This window comes from Micropterus salmoides, unplaced genomic scaffold (genome assembly GCF_014851395.1).
Source record: "Micropterus salmoides isolate LMB-PRFRI ecotype aquatic unplaced genomic scaffold, ASM1485139v1 Ms_hic_scaffold_9, whole genome shotgun sequence".
In the NCBI taxonomy this organism is placed as follows: domain Eukaryota; kingdom Metazoa; phylum Chordata; class Actinopteri; order Centrarchiformes; family Centrarchidae; genus Micropterus; species Micropterus salmoides.
This window is the reverse complement of record NW_024044681.1, coordinates 26,635,970-26,650,695: the sequence shown is the minus strand read 5'-3', so window position 1 is coordinate 26,650,695 and position 14,726 is coordinate 26,635,970. Positions and strand designations below refer to the sequence as shown.

Here is a 14,726-nt window from a genome sequence, read left to right as displayed (position 1 = left end):
AGGAGCGGGACCACACGTCAAGCGCGTCATCGCCAACATTTCCATAAATACCCACATGTCCTAAGTCCTCCCCTTTACCCTCGTATCCTGCATCCCTCCCTCCCATCCCTTTCTCTCTCCTGCCTCCTGATCTCCTTCCTCCTCTCCATAGGTTTATAGGGGGTCCGTCGTGTACAGGTGCTACTGCGGATTTCCCTATCGTAGCTTCCCCACAACGCTTTCTAATGTCTATTCAGCTACTGCAAGCTTCATACATCTTCTGTTCGTTACTCAATAAATCATACCCGTTGATTGTGGTCCTTGCTAGTGAATCACTTTTTTTTACGTAGAATTAACTTTTACCCATGTAGTATTTTGAACATATGCCTTTCACTTGTAATAAATTGTTGTATTTTTACTTTTGCTTAGGGACTTTTATTTGAGAATCTGAATACTTGGCCTGCCAGCAATGTTTCAATAGGAGAGAAGAGTGTTGTTAAATGAGGTGCAGTGTGTGTTCAGGGCTCTAATTTCTCCACCATTACAACACAGTTAGCTGCTGATGTATCAGGTCCAGCCTCTCTCTTTGGACATCTTCCAGCAGAAGTGAAAAGTAATCATAATAAAGCACAACAGAGACTAGGTGCTGGTCTTGTCAATAATGTTAATGATAATAATAATATTTAAATCATTTTTATGTGATTTTAGGGTCAAATGAAATCAAACGCATTTAAACTGCGTTTTATACAGACACACTGAAAGACGCCCAAGCATCAGAACAAACCAATTCAGTTATAATAGAACAAATTCAAGCTCTCTACAAAAGCGGACAAAACGGATCTCAGCAACAGAAAATCATCTCACTCTAAATCACAGTTTGGTCGTGACAGTATTGTCTTGAAAAGTGTGTGCATGCCCATGAGTGAGGGATCTTGTGTATCTGAGCGTTTGTTTCGGGGACCGAGGGGTGATGTACTATTCATATTTGAGTCACCTATAATTCACTAAATTTCACATTGTGTACGGGCGCTATTTGTGAAGCAGAGGAGAGGGAGCACATCAGTTTGTTTAGAAGTGGCGTCCAGTGCTTTCTGACTCATGGCGGTTATTGGAGGCCCTCGTGTTGGCAGCAGAGATCAACGTCATGGCAGCATGAAGCCAGTGGAGGTGTAAGGCAGCAAGTGGGACAGCGGGACATGATGAGCGATGAAAGCAGAGCCGAGCTGGGCCAAAGCAGCAGCAGAGGTGAGAAGCAGGACATGACCAGGGATGATTACGAGCAGGGCATGGTCAGGGATGAAACCGCACTGGGACAAAGGGATGGAAACCAAATGGACTCGAGGCAGGGCTGGCAACGACTGGTGGAAGTGAGGGACGTGGTGGGGGGGAGCAGTATGAAAGGCACCGGTAGACCGTTTGAGATCTCAAGGCCCTCAGCAGAAAAATCACATTTATAAAGCAGAGACGTCTGTGCAGATACAGAATGGTAAATAGGTGAGTTTCAATATGAGTTTTAAAAATAGAGACTGTTTCTTATGGCACAAATACAGGCAGACAGACTGTTCCCAGTAGTGATGACTGGTGAAGGAAAGCCTTGCTGCCAGCTGAGGTTTTATTAATTCTTGCACAGAATTATTAGACCAGTGTGAACGAGCTGGCATGGGTGTAGCCTGGCACCCCCAGTGTGTATGCAGGATATGGAGGACTTATGCCGCTTTCCAGACTGGTCGGAACTGGGAAATTTCCAAGTTGAAATATCCGATTTCCGACCTCAAAGTGTTTCAGTTGCATGGTGGTGCATGACGCCAAATGTAAACAATAAACATGGCTGACCATGACAAACTTATGTTCCTTTGTCAAGTTTTTGCACAGTTAAACCTTCAGGGTGTACCCCGCCTTTAGTCAGCTGGGATTGGCTCCAGCCCCCCTTGACCCTGTACACAGGATAAGCGGTTGACGATGGATGGATGGATGGACTTTACTGTGCCTTTTAGTTTATGGTTTACCATTTACAATGTATGCTTCCATGGGAGTTGCCATTGTTGTGAAATGTAATTCAGCTGCTACTTGTGAAGTCGCGGGACATATTTTTTCTCCGAGTTCACAAGTAGGAAATCCGACAGGTAGCGGTCCATAGTACTTTTTCTAGTTGAAAGTCAGAAATTCCCCAGTTCCGAGTTGCCTGGAACACAGCATAAACAAGCCTTGGTTATCCTTTGAAAGCAATTTAGTAAGTGATTTTCACTTAGACAGTTAGACAAGAGGCGTGAATAAGATACAAATCAAAACAATCAATTAATGAATGCAAATTTCATTGGATTTATTAATATCTATAATGGATAAATGGATTATTTCTTTTACATAGGAATTATTTTAAGCATGAACGCTTTTGAAAATGTAGTTGACTGAACAGCTAATTAAAGGTAAATATATGGTAACTTAATAATAGAACTGTATAAGGGAAGATAAAAGGGAATTCTTTTCAGTTTGCAGGAACTAGTTTCTTTAGTTACATTTCAACTCTTGTATAACTTACTTCAAGGTCTTTGGCAAAATAATCTAACAAAGCTTCCACAATCCAATTTATAAACAGAAACAAAAAACATTGGAAATGTTTCTAATGGAAGGAAACTATGTGACTTCTTAGGGCAACACTCCCGTCATCTTCATAAAGTGTGTCTTTGGACAGTTTTCTTTACCGGGAAAATAACATTTTTCCAGTATGGATACATGAATTTATTAATTGGGTCTCACTGTCTGAATATGACTGAGCTCAACAGACGTGGGTACAAATGAGGCAAAATAAAATTAAGTTGATGAATATGTTTTTGTTGTTGTTTTAAAACAATTTAAGTTTAAAACACATCTACATCTTAAGTGTGAACGCTGAATATAGTTTAGTTCTATCATGCAACATACAAATTCAGATCAAAGCACAAATGGATCTTATTGTTTCAAACCATTGACCTGATACTGAATCCTGAATAACTATTAAAATGCCAATTAGGAATTGAGATGAAGAGAGAATCAGTCCAAGATTCACATTCCTATTGTGTCCCTTTTATACATACAGAAGAGAGTTATTTGTTATCACATTCTTAACATCTTAATCACATGGTTCAAAGCACTTTCAGAGCTTCGAATCGTGTTCTGAATGATTTGAATTTATTCACTTTTGTTATGAATAAGATTCAGATATTTGTTTGCAAGTGAATGTGAATGTTCTCCTCATCTCGACAGCCTGGCCTCATAAACAATGATACACAGTCCTTGTCACATAAATAAAAAACTTAAATGGTAGCGTCTAAAATTACTGTTGAGTTTCAGGCATACAAAGACAAGTATTTGTTTGTTGTGGAATCTTAAAGAAGTTATTATCTGTGCAGTTATTTGTTGCAGAGATGTAGTGATAAATGGAAAATTTATTTTTGTCGTTGGTCGCTTTAGGGGCACCTACAACTGTGTGTCACAAGCTGGCAAAAAATACTACAATAGTGCTGGTAGAAGAATCAATAGGCAAAGCTTCTGCTTCATTGCTTTGAGTCAAACCTCCAGGCAGTTTTACTTTTTATATAATTTTCTTCCTGTGACAGAAGAAGAATCAGATCAGTTTAAAGCCGTGCTAGAGACAACCCATAACTTAAGGCAATCAATTAAAGAGTCGTGTATTGTGTCACATATGTCAGTAAGGTCCAACAGAATGAGGACAGCTACACACTCGCTGTCAGATACTCAACCTTAACCCATCTAAAACTTAAACAGGAGGATGACTTAACTGCTCTGATTTGCCCTTAAACCAGATAGGATGTTCTCAAAGATAATATTTTTTTTTTACAGATAGTCTCATTGAGCGGTTCAAACATAACCCGCTCTTAAACTTTGCCCCAAAAAGGTAAATTAGAAATAGGACGTTAGCTGCTAGGGGCAGAATTATCTAAACTGGATTTCTTCTGCAGAAGCTTTATCACCACAGTCTTAAAAGCTTTTGGGAATATCTCTCACTCTGAGGAGGAGGTGGTATTCAAGAGTCTGTTCAAGGATAAATCTACCAAAGGTGTTGTTCAAAAGGTCTAAAGAGAAGCATCATGGAGACCTCACACGGGTTGATTGGCAGGGACAATTATGTATGTTTCTCTGTGCTTCTTTCTGGTGCTTGTTGGGATGAAAATGTAACCTTCATCCCGTTCTGTGATTTTGAATATACAAAGACAGGAAATGAAATTACAGCACAAAGGTTTTTTTTGTTCTTGAGGGTACTGTAAAATTTGCGAGATATGATTTGGAGATACCTCAAATGTCTGCATACAGTCAAATTCTTGATTTGGACTTTGGAAAGAGTAAGACAGGAGGAGAGGATCTTGAAATGTTTTGGACTGATTAATCGTTACTGACTGAGCTCTATTCACAATTCATGAAACAGAACATCGCATCATGTGAAAATAGACATTTGCACAGCAATCAGATCAAACCTTTAATTAACAACAGCTACTACACTATCCTGAATTATCAAGGTTCACCTAATTCGCTAGAAAAGATTTTCATTTAGACTCCCCTTAGTCTTTTTCCTTCAAAGACAAAGAGGATTTTTTTTTTCACAGCACTTCACAACAACAAAAACAGCACACAGGAACAACATACAATGATGGACAATAGCACACACTCAGGCCAGTTCAGCAAGTCCTATTATTTAAGGCTGCTATGGCTACAGGGATTAGGCTTTTCCCAAAGCGAGCTTTCCTGCACCTTAGTGCTCTGTACCTTCACCCTGAGGGGAATAGGGTAAGGTGATGATTGAGTGGGTGTGTGATGTCCTGTGCTATTCAGGTTGCAGTGTGTGCAATGGCCTTATTGTTTAGCTCTGCGTGGTTGGGTGTGGGGAGACCAACTATCCTGGCATAGTTGTCCTGATTAGCAAAGTCTTACATGTTAAAGAAGAAAGTGGAACGGTACAGTATGATGGGCTGAATAATGCTCCGATACAACAAAAGGAGGAGATGGCGGGCCTAGAGGTTGTGCCTGATTGATCTTTGATGGCTCCAGTGCACAAGAGCCGAAAACACTTTCAGAAAATGCAGAATTAAAGGAATGGTTCAACATTTTGGGAAAACGAGATACAGTGTCTTAATTAGAGAGCTTTAAAGAAGCTGATTTGCAGATTTTCTTACCTGCAGGCAGCTAGGCTAGCAGTTGCCAGTTATGCTCAGCTAAGCTAACCGGATGCTGGCTCTAGTTTCATATTAAGCTGACTGATATTAAGCGGTAACATCATCCGGCTAACTGTTGGGAAGAAAGTGACAAGCTCTTTCCCCAAAATGTCAAACTGCTGCTGTAAATGCTAGTTGCTATAGATTAGGTACACAATGGAAAGCAGCAATAACGATAAGCAGATAAAGAGCTGAGAGTCCAGATACTTTTTGATCAGCTGAGTCTTTGGTCTCTGTTTGAAGAAGAGAGATTTTTGCACTTCAGGCTACCAGAAGGAGCTGCTCAGCCTCTGTTCTGGGCTAAATTTGGCCCTGTAGTATCTACAGTATGTCGATTGAGAGGAGTCACAAGTGCATTCAAGGGCACAAACATACTCGTACAGATGTAAACACAAATTGTTGCTATACCACACATACCAAAACACATATTCAGGCACTTAAACACACACGCACACTGCCTCACACACAGTGATCTGACAAAGAAGAAAATAGGAGCCTCTGTGTTCTCCATGATGAGCAGCCTGAGCTCTGCCTCTGCTGTTTACAATGTTGACTGCAAATTGTAAGCTCCAATTGTTTTCTTCTGTGCTTCACTGCCTCACAGGGATCACAACTGATCTAAAAGAGAGCACTGCGTGACCCATAGTCATATGTCGCCATTGTGTACTATGATGAATCACTTATACACAGAATAATCGTGAATTTAAGCTATTTAATTACACACCCAGGAACACAATTTCTTGCAGCCTCAAACCTATAGACACAGATGTGGATATCCAGATGTGCTCCCTGTGTCTCTGTAGCTGAGATGCGATCAACACAAATGTGGAATAAGAATCAGCCTGAGGAAGCTGTGATTTCTTCCTACATTGCTGCAGTAAATTCTAATATCTTTTTACTCCTTTTCATGGTATTTCCCCCACAGATGTGATTTTTTCCCCCGTTTGACATTTTGTGTAAATACAGTAACAGTCTTGTTAATGTAAAGTATGTTGAATGGGCTTGCAAGTCAGCCTTGTTTGATCAAAGTTAGTTTAAAAGCCAGGGACTTGTGTTGCTGTTGGGTGAAGCATAACACCCCTGGAGAGGACACCACACCATTGCATCGCATATCTATGAAGCAGAGAAGCAAGCAGAGGGTTATCAGAAGCCATTTTGTAGGCTTTTGGTGAACTTCAGGTTTACAAATTATTTTTACCTAGTTTGAGGATGTGGAGTGTAATTATAATGCCCTTCAAAATGAATTTGCCAACATGTTTTCAAGCTATTTTCCTTTTGTAATCTGCAAACAAGGCCATAGAGTGCCTATACATGCTGGTATAATAATAAGCGCTTGTATCCATTAGAATTACATGTATAGTGCATTTTACATGCCCAGCAAGTCATAATTAGCCAAAGAAAGTAATGCAAATTGAACTACTGTTCAGTTTGGTAAACCACTGCAATCTTTTGTCAGATTTTTCTCGTTGTCAGTTTTATTTATTGTTGTGGGAGCTTGTATCAGTGATAATTTCAAAAACCAGCTATCAAATACACGAAAATCAAAACAGTTCCCATGGTAACAGATTAAAGGCTTCTGGTGATCATGAGAGCAGGCTACAGATGTGGGTTGAGAATATAAAACTGTAAAGAATAAGGGAATTCCAGCAGCACTGTGTACACTAAGAGTGTTTTTGACAGGGGAAGTGATTTCCTAATTGAATGTGTTTGAGGAAGCAGATGTGGAGGAATTCAGATGGAAAGATATGTGAATGTGAAAGATGGAGGAGCCTCCAGGGCTTTCCCTTTTGCAGTGGAAGCCCTGCAGGCATTTCTTTAACACAGAGGCAATGTTTGAAGACAAAATATAGAGTGAGGAAAGAGGGAGGTCAGTATAAAGGGTAATAAATGTACATGTTTTGCACTTCATACCTTCATTCATGCCTTTATATTTTTCTTTAATCCACACCTCCCGACCCCAAACTGCAGCTCCACCCAAAACGACCCCTCAGCCACTGTTGGTAAAGTCAGAGACTTGGCTTCTTTCCGCCGGCACTTCCGGATGGGTTTCATGACCATGCCAGCCTCCCAGGACCTCTCCCCTCACTCTTGTGCCTCAGCCATGGCGCCACGCTCGCAGTCCTGCCATGCTGTAGGTGCCGGGGATACGAGTCTGGAGAACGGAGATTATTCCGACACCCAATCCCAACATGGAGGCCGCTGCCCTCCGGCCAAACCCAAACGTCATCCCAGCACTCGCCTCAGCTCCTCATCCACTGACAGCAGAGGACTTCTTGAGACGCCGCCACCTCCTCCGTCCAAACACTCAGAGAAGAAAAATGGTAAGAAATGTGTTTTCAGGTGCATATTCTACAGAGACATTGATCTCCTTGACATGTATATTTTTTTCCCCCTACAGCCATGAAAAAGTCTGACTCTGGAGATATTGGATCAAAGAAGGTCCCTCCTTTAAAGCCCAAGAGAAGTCCCAGCACCCAGCTTTCCTTTGACCCCCTTCCTCCACGTGTGCCTCCTTCTGCCACATCCTTGCCTTTCCAGGCAGCAGACTCTCAGATTCAGACTGGAGACGGGGAGGATGAGCCAGTCTATATAGAAATGGTGGGCCAAGTGTTCACCAGAGAAAACCAGACGGCCACCCCTCACCCTGTCACCCCTGTGGCCACCACCCCTGACTCTGACTCAGACCAGAGTGAGGCCATCTATGAGGAGATGAAATACCCGCTGCAAGAGGACAGAGAGTCCCAGAGACACCTCCCTCCAAAACATGAGAAACTGAGAAACTCTAAACACTTTCATGTCACACCCTCCTCCTCCAGCAGCTCCTCCTCTCTGCCACGCCCCTCCTCTTCCTCTCCTTCCTACTCCAAACCCAAAGCCACCGTGTCAATATCCCATTCATCTCCTCTGCCTTCCTCAGCATCCTCCACCCCTGTCCCCCAGGTCCTCTCTGCCAGTCCACACACCCCAAGAGCTCCTACTCCCTACCTGCTGCAAGGGAGTAAATCCGAGCCTGAGTCCAACACGAAGATCCCAGCCCCTTTCCCCAATCTTCTCCAGCACCGGCCCCCACTGCTTGCCTTCCCTCAGCCGGCAGCAGCCTCCAGTGGGGTTGGGGTGCAAAACAAGGTGTCCGCTTCTGCTAAAATGGGAACTCAAACATCCAGCGTGACAACTCAAGCCAGCACCTCCTCTTCAACTTCTTCTAATGTTCCAGTATCCAAGGAGTCAACAGGAGGAAGTGCCACCCAGCAGGACAAACACAGCAGAGATGCCCAGTTAGGCCCTGCTCCGGGTCTGAGAGCCAGGAGCCACTCCACACCTCTGCCTCCCTCCTCCAAATCCACCTCCCCTTTCTCCCATCACCACCACCACCCTCACCATCGCCCCTCTCACTACCATCACTATCGCAAGCCAGAGAGAGGAGACTCCCCTGTTCCAAACAAGAGCAGCTCTCAGACTTCCACAGTCCAGACACAAACCTCAAGTACAGGCAAGGAAGGCAAGTCTGTGAGCTTCCTCCTGAAGTCGGATAAAGGAGAGAGGGATAAGGATAGGGACAGAGACAAGGATAGGGACAGGGACCGAGATAGAGAGAGGGATAGGGATAGGGGTAGAGACAGGGACAGGGACAGGGAGAGAGACAAAGATAAAGATAAGGACAGAGATAGAGACAGGGACAGAGATAGGGATAAGGACAGGGACAGAGAAAGAGACAGAGAAAGGGATAGAGATGGAGGGCCGTACTGCTTACAGTTGGATCTCGCTCACTCCACTAGCAGCCAAACATCTCAAAGCAGTACCAGCTCAACCCCTACGCCATTGTCCTCATCCCAACGTCCTCATTCTCGCCCCCATCTTCGCTCACACACTCCTCACGGGCTGCCAGCTTACAAGCCTCCCTCCTCGGACAGCCCCCTGCTGTGGACCTACCCCTCCGGTGGCTTCCGGAGACCGCCGGCCTATGAGAGCCTGAGAGGAAGCTCTCAGACGCCGTCTCTACAACAGCCTTCTAGTCTTACTGGTGTAGGTGAGGGGGCATCCAAAAGTAATGGAGGGTCTGCGTCCCTCCAGTCGAAGGTTGGCTTCATGCCCTGGGACAGCAGCGCCAGCTTAGCTGCAGATGAGGGATCTTACTGGCCTATGCAAAGGAAATTGTCCTTCAGCCATGGGAGCAGAGAGACAGAGAGTAAGTCAGAGGTCATTTTAGATGCAGAGTGCAGATATAATAATGCTATATTGAAAAAAAATCCCACTTTTTCTTTTTGAAATATTTATTCTGTTTCTTGTCTCAGAGGATGAAGGGCGTGCGTGGAATGGCAGCGCAGATGCTCTGTTAAGGATGGACAAGGAGGACATCTGCATGGGGTCTCGGGGAGGCCACTCAGGCATCCCAGTGCACTTCAGTGGTGTCACCAGCAGGGCCCTTGGTCACAGTGAGTCCTTGGCCGGTGTAGATAGCAGTCCAGGTTTCAGAGCCCTGCCCAGAGTCGGCCTGCCTCTTCCCTGCCAGACGTTTCCTGCCTGTCGCAATGGAGGTAAGTAAACACTTGTGTGTTTGTAATCTTTTAGTCATAGCCTCTAACCATAATATCTGATTTAGAAAGGAACTATAGCAGCGGATTTACATGGGATTCTTCCGCTGGCTCTGTGGGGTGTCTTACACTGGGACATCTTACATGTTTTTTTGCGCTTGTTTGACATCAAATGCAACTTGAAACCCTCAGACTTTAGGAAAAGATAGATATTCCCCACCCAAGTTACTTTTCTAGAATGGAGTATTATGGCTATATATATATATATGTATACATACAGTGAGCCATGGAAAGGGGATATTCTGAGAAAATAAGTTGTAAATTTATGAGACAGAACTTTGATTTCCTCTGAGATTAAAGTCAGAAAGAAATTCTGAGTTTTTTTCAGTCAATAACAAGACAAGACAAGAGTCAGTGCATGCATAAGGGGAGCTTTCAGACAGGCAGATATGAGGGACTGCAACAGGCCACTTGAAAGCATGTGTCACATCTTAGTCACTTCTGCAGTGTCTGCACTTCATCCCCAGTTTTTTCTTCCCTAATCAGTTTCTCTGAAAGTCACTTCTGTGTTGAACTTATTTTTTAACTGTGCAAGTATTTCTGTAGAAAATTATAGTATTGTGGTCTGGTTGTATAATAATAGTTGAATAGCGTACATTACAGATTAAGATTGATCCCCAAATTTAATTATTATATATGTTCAATAAATTTAATGTAAATCTGTTTATAATATAATAGTAAAATGAGTGATACAGGTACAAATCCCTGTGTAAGCATACCTGTATTATTAAAAATGTGTTCCCCCATATCCATTATTCACAAGTATAAGGTTATTTTATAATTGTCTAGTAGCTTAAAATATAACGAGCACACAATGTACCAAAGCCCTGTCTCAACTCACAGGAGTGTAGTTAGATATCCATAGCTCTGTGTGTTAAAATTATTAAATTATTATTAAAGTTATTTTCCAGTGATCTCATTAGCAGGCACACAGTGTAATGTTTGTTTCTTTACAGAAGTGGGGCGGCTGGGCCGCTCCTCCTCTGCTGCTGGGGTGAGACAGGTGGGTGGAGACGTCCAGAGACAGAGCAGCCTACCAGCACGAGAAGCCCTGAATCAGGTTAATATATAACACCCAGCCTTATAACTATAAACTCTATAAACTTCATTCATGGTAGATTTGCGAGTTAACATTAATATTGTTCTCATTATTACTTCCCCTTCTGCTGGAGACAGTCCTCCTGCAGATCTATTTATAGCTGGTAGATATGCACACTGAGCAGAATAAGATGCTGGCCTCCCTCAAAAGGATAACAGCCGCAAAGAAGTGACGTAGGTTAATATGTAATCTGGAACAGAGAGAATAGTGGATGAGAGAACATGCTGGACTATGTTTTAGAGTGATGAGCTGCAGTCTTTTAGCTGCACATTTTGCCCAGATTCTGGGTGCATAGCAAGTGCTGACGCAGTTTGAGTGTGCTGCAGTCTGTCTTCATGCGGCTGGTTGACCCTCCCTCTGCCTGCAATAGATGAAACAGCGCTGCATCCTGGTGGCTTTCTAGAAGAATTGCAGTTTTATTTAACACGTGCAAGGGTTGGCTGTCGATCATGCAGTTTATTTAGAAATTTAAATTCTGTTATATCATATATCACTATATCAATTCACTGAATTGACTTTTTCCAATGTGTTCAGCTGCATGGTCTGGGCCAACCTCCAGCGCCCTGCAGTCCCAGCAGTCCCAGTGTGTCTCGGCAGCAGCAGCAGCTTCAGCTACACCAGCAGCAGCTCCAGTTAAAGCAGCAGCTCCAGCAGCTTCAGCAACAGCACCACCTACAGCTGCAGTTCCAGCAGCTCGCCCAGCTGGCACAAGGACAGGCTCCTGTCAGCGGGGGCACCACCCAGTCCACAACGCAGACCCAGAGAGACGGCAAGCTGCTGGAAGTCATCGAGCGTAAACGCTGCCTGTGCAAAGAGATCAAGGCCCACAGGCGCCCTGACAAAAGCCTGTGCAAGCAGGACAGCATGCCCATCCTCCCTAGCTGGAGACGGACACCTGAGCCTCGTAAGACTGGCACGCCACCCTGCCAGAGGCCACAGGCCGTCGTGTGGGACACGGCTATCTGAGGTGGAGAGACAGGGCAGCAAGTACAGCACTGAAGAGAGACTAAACACACATATGAGTTGAAAATATTTGAACAATGGATAAGAAACAAGAGTAAAAATGGTTTCAGTAACTGGAAAATTCTTCAAATGGTTGTGGTGAGATAATTACCACAGAGGAGAGAGAGAAAGTTGCTCTTATTGTGTGATAAACTGATCTGAGAGCGGTAATTAAGGTTATTGGAGACTTTGAACTCGTTTCGGGGAAAAACAAAAAAAAAGAGGTGAAGAAAAAGAAGTGTTACAATCAAACTAAATTAATCTCTTACCCGGGTAATTTGTACTTGCTCTGTCCTTTTTGATGTGTTCTAATTGCCAATGATTTTTTGCCACAAAATGCCAGTATTATTGCTACTAAATGAAGACACCGACTTAACAATAATGGGTGGGATGTTTTCTGAGATTGGTGTTGCCAAATTTCCTCCTGACTACTTGAGACATAAAGGAATCATGTATTTTCTCCAACACGCAGTTACACATAGAAACTACTCTGTGGGTGAGAAAAGGCAGACTTATTGATAAGTTATTGAAGTGTTTCTTGAAATCGTGAATGCATATGAGATGTCTTGGTATCAATAGATTGTACTTGTGGATGCAAATAATCATCATCGAGGAGTAAAAGCTACCTACTGTACCTGTTTGCATATTTGTAATGTAAATCTATTTACTTTCTCAACATTTCTGCAATTTTATAGCAATATGCTCCCAATGCTGGAGCAACATAATTAAAACTTGTGTCAACTAGCCTAACATACATATCTAAGACTTGAATAAGTCACATTTACTGTGTCATTCTCTGCATGTCACAATAGACATACAGTATTGTAAAAGAATATGTGTAGAGATGATCATGTCCGACTTTTACATACAGCAGATCTTCACTATGATAACATGTGGTTGTAGAAAAAGATGAATATATTGCTTGGAGTATCATTAGAAAAGGTGACGTGACAGATGGCACATGCTGTGCAGTCCAGCCAAATATAGATACAGATCAATGGTACAAAAACTTCATCACTCATGCTTATCCACAGTTGCACATTAGTGATAGTTCCACCACACAGAAGCACTGACACCCATCAACACAGACTGTCCAATATGGTGCAACTGATAAGACTGTGAGTATTGATCACCTCAAACAGAATGCTGGAACAATCTGCACAAATATGGTAAACGCTTAGGAGAAATTAAATGCTAATGCTCTGTAAATAGATATGTACAACTGTATTGAAAATGTAGCAATTATTTCCATTTTCATACTTGTAATCAATACATATTATGTAGCATATACTGTATAAACATAACTTTGTTCACTTGTTTTTTCTAAAAGAATTAAGTACTTTATCTGCTGCAGCCAGTCCATGCATTACTCATAGTTCTACTAATAAACAGTAAGCCCTCTAAAGAAAGGCACAGTCCAACAGTTGTTTATTTATTTATGCAAGACTCCCTTTAAGCTGTGTCATTGTTTTATTTATGCCTTTTTTCTACATTCATTTTTATTTGTGTACAGATTTCAACAGCTCTTTGTCTTGACATTTTGAATACTTTGCTGCTATCTTGAACTACTGGTGTTGTTCATTCAACTACATGGTGTTACCATGAGAAACATTATTAATATAGTGGTTATTGTTACATATTTGTTTTATTTCTGAAAGCCACGTGAAATGAAGTTTGTACCTTGAAGAGTGAGCCCTTCTGTAATAGTATTGCAGCACTTGAATGTCTCTTGGTTGTTGTTGTTTTATGATAGTTAGCACCAAGCTGTACAGTACAGTACACCCAGTGAAAAGAAGACCTATTTAAATGTTTGAGAGTCACTGCTTGGCCTTTTGTTTTTAGTTCCACCTGCTCGTGTTTAAGGGTCACAGTTTTTTCAAACTTGCTGAGTCCATTTTCAAACAAACACAGGTCAGGTTGAAGTAAATGGGCAAGTGCAATGCATGCAGAGATTCCTTACACTGAAAATGTTCCAATGATACTGACTATTGTGCCCAGACTAATTTCAGATACCAAGAAGTCACCTTTTCACAGAATGATATGGAACCCTAGGTATCATTTCCAAAATAGTTTACAGAAGCTGTTGGTTTGTGTGTCTTCTAAAACAGTGGCCATTATATGAGTGCCATACTATATTGATATGGTAAGATACGGTGTACCTTGGAAATCACTGTAGTGCTATATTTGCATTGATATTGTCATTATAAATAAATTTTATATAATGAACTTTACACAACAAACAGAAGTGTTGCATGTTTTCATGCCTCATGTTTTACAGTGGAGATGGTAGGGAAGTGAACATTATGTTCCCACTGCATTTCTGCAGCAGGTGTTGCAGCAACCTCTGTGTACAGGTGAGGGCGCTACCTTCACTCTTCACTGCCGCTGGTGTGGCCCCATGCATGATACTGGACCACACACACTGCTTCAGTGTAGCACTCAGAAACAGTTGTACTGACTCAGAGTAATCCATCACACCTTAACCTATCTTCATAGTTACATTTTTATATAGTTACTTTACTATGATTAGTTACTTTTCTGGCCAAAAGTTCAGTTTATTGTTTAACAAGGGATCCCACTTACGGCAAGCACCATAGCCCATTTTACTTTTCAATAGCATCCAACGCTGAAATGTCACATATAGCTACATGAGGCACATATACAGACAATTTGTTTCACCATTTCCCAAATGTTTGTGTAAAAAACGCTGAGGTGAAAGCTTTCATTATCTACATTATCATCTGAATATTCAATTTGTCATTATTGGTGCTACAAAATAAAGGAGGGGAAAAAAGGAAACCCTATGCAAGGCTCCTACGTCTATGGCAAACTAGACAGGCAATATGACAC

General features: G+C 42.3%; 1 protein-coding gene across 1 annotated transcript in view; it reads left to right on the top strand.

The window, feature by feature from the left end:
* Positions 1 to 14,104, top strand: part of LOC119895047 (neuronal tyrosine-phosphorylated phosphoinositide-3-kinase adapter 1) — a 30,770-nt gene extending 16,666 nt beyond the window's left edge. Inside the window, exons 3-7 of the mRNA XM_038707840.1 lie at positions 7,152 to 7,504; positions 7,582 to 9,369; positions 9,476 to 9,718; positions 10,732 to 10,835; positions 11,409 to 14,104. Coding sequence (XP_038563768.1) covers positions 7,152 to 7,504; positions 7,582 to 9,369; positions 9,476 to 9,718; positions 10,732 to 10,835; positions 11,409 to 11,840 — 2,920 coding nt within the window. The 3' untranslated portion in view covers positions 11,841 to 14,104. The remainder of the gene's footprint in view (positions 1 to 7,151; positions 7,505 to 7,581; positions 9,370 to 9,475; positions 9,719 to 10,731; positions 10,836 to 11,408) is intronic.
* The last annotated feature ends 622 nt before the right edge of the window (positions 14,105 to 14,726 follow it).